Source organism: Condylura cristata, unplaced genomic scaffold (genome assembly GCF_000260355.1).
Source record: "Condylura cristata isolate star-nosed mole 26May11 unplaced genomic scaffold, ConCri1.0 scaffold00015, whole genome shotgun sequence".
Taxonomy (NCBI): domain Eukaryota; kingdom Metazoa; phylum Chordata; class Mammalia; order Eulipotyphla; family Talpidae; genus Condylura; species Condylura cristata.
The window spans coordinates 5,685,301-5,690,865 of record NW_004567116.1 but is presented as its reverse complement, the minus strand read 5'-3'; the positions used below and the strand labels follow the sequence as shown (position 1 = coordinate 5,690,865).

The 5,565-nt window shown below is 38.7% G+C and overlaps 1 protein-coding gene across 1 annotated transcript; it reads right to left on the bottom strand.

The window, feature by feature from the left end:
- Positions 1 to 1,957: 1,957 nt before the first annotated feature.
- LOC101624410 (olfactory receptor 5B3-like) lies at positions 1,958 to 2,896 on the bottom strand. The gene has a single exon (XM_004683447.1). The coding sequence runs from the start codon at positions 2,894 to 2,896 to the stop codon at positions 1,958 to 1,960; it is 939 nt and encodes a 312-aa protein (XP_004683504.1).
- Between the last annotated feature and the right edge of the window lie 2,669 nt (positions 2,897 to 5,565).

Genomic DNA, 5,565 nt, shown 5'->3' with positions numbered 1-5,565 from the left:
TTTTCTAGGAATGTCCGCTCGCTGACGCCATTCCCACCTTGAGACCCTGCCTGTTCTGTCCCCCAATAATCCGTGATTGGGGAAAAGTCTCCGACAAGCTCCTTTTTTCCCAAACTCTCATCATCACGTTTTTCAGGTCTTTTTGAGCTGGGCCAGGCTCCCAGGGTGAGGTGGGGTCTCATGGGGGTTTGGATGTGCCCATCTCGGATGATACATTATGATGAAAACTTTTTCATGCACCTCTTGGTTGTCTGTATGTTTTTGAAGTGAATATTTAGGTCTCTTTCCATTTCTGTCATTTCATTATCTTTAATGTTTCTGATGAATGCTCATTACATTTATTTTTTAATGAAGTGACATATAACACTGTGTTGAGGCTTACAACTTTATATGATCTAGGAGTATAAGTTTATACCTCTTTAAATGCATGTTAACACACCACACCCACTAACAAACTCCTGGACAATATTATCTTTTTCATCAAAGCATTCAAGTATGACTGTCACCAATACGAGCTGTGCATTTGGTAACTATCTTTAAGTACTAGTTCTGTCTTGGTTTACAGGACTATCTTCGCCAGGTAGTTTAATCTCTCTCCACTTACTCTACCACCTATGCATGGAAGGTAATAATATTGTATGCCTGTCATGGAATAGTTCTACTCATGAGGTGGTTTGAGATGACAGACTTGGGGAATCCTATTCAATTGCTTGGGGTGCTATTAAAATCTATCTGCCAGGTCTAAATTATAGGTGAAGCACTATGATCAGTGGTTCAAAGATTCAACACATGGGACAACTAGATTCCAGACTTTATTTCAATCATTCAGTTTACAAATATTTATTCAGCATCTGCTAAGCAACACACATATTTAAGTAGGAGGATTCTGTTTTAATGAAGATAATGTCACTGATGTCTTGGATTTTATAGTCTAGCTGTAGAGAGAGATAATATAGTGGTAAGGAAATAATATAGTTAGGCAATCCAACTATGAAGAATCACACAGGGTGAAGGAATAGTGTCCACGAGGTGGGTGATGGGCATTTATGGAAAATGGTTACTGAAGACAGCATTGGTTTAGAGTGTCATTTATGCAAAGCCTTCAGAACAAGGACAAAATCCTTGAAATGGAAGCTGTTTGAACTTGTGAGGAAATTGCGAAAAAAAATCATGGTGAATTAACTGTGGAAAAAACTGGAGGATGAAAAGATATAATATAACTTAACTAAGTGAAGAGTTAATATGTAACATAACCATCTAAAGCACTTGTGGACTTGAAATACATTATCAGTGTCTTAGTGCATTTTTTAAACAATGTGCAAAAGAGTAGTCATCTAAAGAGAAATTGAAAAAAAAGACTTTTTTTCTTTTTTTTTGTAACTATTTACCTTTTGAAAGGTAAAATGAGAAAACACAAGACAAACAAAAAGACTCAGAAGAGGTAGATATTTTTATTCATTTATGATACTAATTTATATTGTGTTAGTAAAATATATCAATGAAATAAACACATAGCATTATGATTGTAGCTGTTTTTCCTCAACTTCAGACTTTTAGATTATTTTATAACTAAAAATAACTTGATAGATTTTATATATCAATATCCCAATTTAACATTTAATTTTTTTTTGGTTAACAATAATATTCTCATTTACCTCTTGCTGAAAGGATGCATCCAGATATTTATAGTACCTGTTGCGACAAAATGCATGTAGAACAAGTGATATAGCAAATACCCCTAATTTGTGTTTTTGAAACATAGAACCAAACATCTTATGCTTTCCCTTAGCCATTCTAAAACATGTCCATTGCTGTCATATTTCCTCACTCTAGACAATAGACTTTAGAAAAGGTGAAGGTATCACTTCAGGGCTTAAAGATGTATCTTAAAAATGTAAGTCAGCACATGAAGATCAAGATGAGTGAAAGTAGCTAATTATGCCCCAAAAGTGCCAAATTATAATCCCAGAGACAATTTTGCCTTCTCACCCAACTTCTTGATTGCATTCTTGACCTCCTTGTTCCGCAGGCTGTAGACTATAGGGTTGAGCATGGGGATGACCAATGTATAAAACACGGACGCCATTTTGTCTGTGTCCATGGAATGGCTGGAGCTGGGCTGTAAGTACATGAAGATGATCGTCCCAAAGAAGATGGTGATGGCGGTGACGTGAGAAGCACAGGTGGACAGAGCCTTCTGGTAGCCTGCCGATGAGCGCATCTTTAGGAGGCTGATAAAAATGAATATGTAGGATACAAAGATGACTGAAAGAGCAGAGGAGACATTGAAGGTATCCACATAGACAAGAACCATCTCAGCAACATGTTTATCAGAGCAAGAGAGAGACATGACTGCTGGAATATCACAGAAAAAGTGATGGACCATATTGGAGTTACAGAAAGTGAGACTGAATGTTTCAACAACATGGATGATGGCATTCAAGAAACCACCAGTGTGGCAGACTATCGCCAGACAGGCACACACACCTGTGGTCATGATGGTGGTGTAATGCAGGGGTTTGCACACGGCTGCATAGCGGTCATAGGCCATTGCAGCCAAGATGAAAATTTCCCCTGTGGCAAAGGCTGCAAAAAAGAACATCTGAGCTGCACATGCATTGTAGGAGATGACCTCGTCTCCTATGAGTAACCCAGCCATGGCTGTAGGAATGACAGCGGTAGAGTAACAGAAGTCCATCAGGGACAGGTTACTGAGGAAGAAGTACATGGGCGTGTGGAGACGAGTGTCCAAAACAATCAATATGATCATTCCCAGGTTCCCAATGGCATTTATGGCATATATAAGAGTGAATATTATTATAAGTGGGACTCGTAGGTTTGTGTCTTCAGTCAGTCCTAGAAGGATGAACTGGGTCACTTCTGTGGTGTTCTCCATGGAGGTTGATGTCCTACAGCAATTAGATATTGAGAATTAGATGTGAACATTACAATGAAACTTCAATATTTATATACCAGGGTCATTATTTCATTATAGCAAGAGTATGTGTCTCAAGACTCTCTATACATGCATAATATATGGTATAAATTAGTGTACTTTAAGGTATAAATTACCTGAAATTCTAAACTGTTAAATAGGGAATCTTCATGGATCACTGAACCAATCATTTACATTTTAGACTGAGACTTGGAATGTTTAGTGAGTTTCCAGCAGGCCAATTGTGGGATGTATAAACGAGAGTTCAGCTTCACGAGACAATTAAATTTTACTCTGCTTAGATATTGCAGCTGTGTTCACTGATTCTTCTCAACAGCTTGTGAGGTTGGGTAGTTATTTTCATTTACATTGTGAGTCACATGAGAATGAGTAATTTATTCAGAGTTCCACAAACACATCTTTCACTAAAAGCATACATAATGAGTAGAAGCTCCCCTTCTATTTGAAAACAAACAGCACTCAATCCTGAATAGTATGTTTGAGATAAAAACAATCCAGCCATGACATAATGCATAGAGTCGGTTAGAGAAGCTCTGAGCAGTATTGGGCACAGGTTCCAATGTCTCTGAGGAGGAAACAATGGAGAAAAAACACCATGAATGTGGGTTCAAGTCTGAATCTAATGTATTTTCAACCTTGCCTTTTCCTTATTTATAAAATAAAGCATAATACAATTACTTCTTTCAATAGCCCACAGAATGTGTTTACAAATAACAAACTAATGTCTATGAAACAACTCTATGGGTTTAGAGCTTTCATTTTAAAATCATTCAATATGATTTTTACCTTGGAGGACTGGCCATGGCTGCAAGTTCATAGGAATCCTAAGGTCAGAACAGGGTCTGCCGTGTAAACCATCAGCATTCAGGGGCACACATGATGCTCAGTGGGTCTGGAGTCAAAGCCTGGTTATCGTAAATAAAGCTCCAGAAGTCATGGTGCATACCTGGGCAGCACAAGGGGACCGAGAATGGATGGTAAAGACACGAGATTCCCAGGGGATGTTCCCCTTGAGGCCACCTCCGGTTCTCCCTCCATTCCAAATGATGAAATAATCAGACTACCTATGGGAACCACAGAGCATAATTTTGGGTGTACAGATGTGTTTGCTTTGTTATTTCATATTATTTCATAGTTAATTAACAAGTTGCAGAGACTAATACACAAATCTTTAATATATATTTTTAGCGTTCTGACCCCTCAGTTCCCTTGGAGTCAATGCTGTTATAACTGATCTGCTTTTTTCATTTGTTTGTCGCTGTGAGAATGACCTGAACTAGGGCCTTAGAATTCAGTCTGAGGTTCTGGCATTTTTCACTCTACCTAATTTTGTTTAAGGCACATTGTCACCTGTCACTATAGTGATATTTTAAGTTGCAAAGTAGCGTTCCATGCCGTGACCTTATATTTTTTTCTTCTTTCCTCGTGACCTTATATATTTTTCTTCTTTCCTCGGTTGAGAACCTTTTATTTTGTTTCCAGTGTTTGGCTATTATACACAAAGTGATAAAAAAGCATGTCTAAAATGTTTGTACAATCACAAGTTTTTATTTCATTTGGATAATTACCAGGAACTTGTTTTGAGACTTTGGTAAATAGGCTGAATTGAGTAGAAATTTTAAAACTCTATGAATCACCTCACAATCGCACACCCCCAACCGTAAGCACATTCTGGCTTCCTCAGATCCTTGTAGCACTGGGTACTTACATTTTAAAATTTAATTTGATTTATATTTATTTTTATTTATTCTCTTTATCAAAGATGTTTTGATTACCTTTAACAATTTGTATTATTATTCAACTTGTGTTACCACTATAATCATGACCTGAAAATGATTTCTCTTTATTTTTTATTTATTTAAAAAAATATTTATTTATTTATTTATACAGAACTGGGGTACAGGCCAGAGATGCGAAGGGTGAGAGGATTCACCAGGGACAGAGTGGGGAGCAGAACAGGCAGATGACGAGGTACACTGCTGAGGGGAGCAGCGGGCGGGTCAGGAGAGGTCTGCCGTGCCATGTGGAGCTCCTCCGGGGCAGGTGGGGATAGAACTCATGAGGGAGTGGCTTATGCTTCTTAGTGCTGTGCTTTAACCCGCTGCGCCACCAGGGAGGGCCCTGATTTCTCTTTAAACAAAAGCACACGGATCCATTTTCTCTCTACCTGGTCACCAAGCTCATGCTCCCAAGCAGAATTATCGCAGCCTCCTCATCAGAGGCACGGGGGCAGTGACAGGCTTGCTGTGCTTACGAGTGTGATTAGGCGTCAATTAGCTCGAGTATTTTAATCATTGAATTCCAGCTTCACATGGGCAAGAGGAGGATAACGATATCATGCCATCCTCTAGGATTTCAAAAGATTTGTAGGTCCCATACATAAAACCAGAGAAAATATCTAATACATACCAGGTACTCTGAAATGTTCAATATTAAGATTAACTCAAATTACATTTTGCTACAACCTGCATCACGGAATAATGGAGTTTCATCATTGCATCTGCTTCCCTCCATGTGCCTGCCCATTTCGGGTACCATGGACATGTGTCCGAGGTGGACCATGGGCTTAGACAGAATTGACACGTGTCTTTCGGGGTGAGGGGAAGCGC

What these genes read in the sequence shown, in the direction of transcription:
- LOC101624410 (XM_004683447.1), bottom strand. Translation starts at nt 2,896, where the DNA reads ATGGAGAACACCACAGAAGTGACCCAGTTCATCCTTCTAGGACTGACT.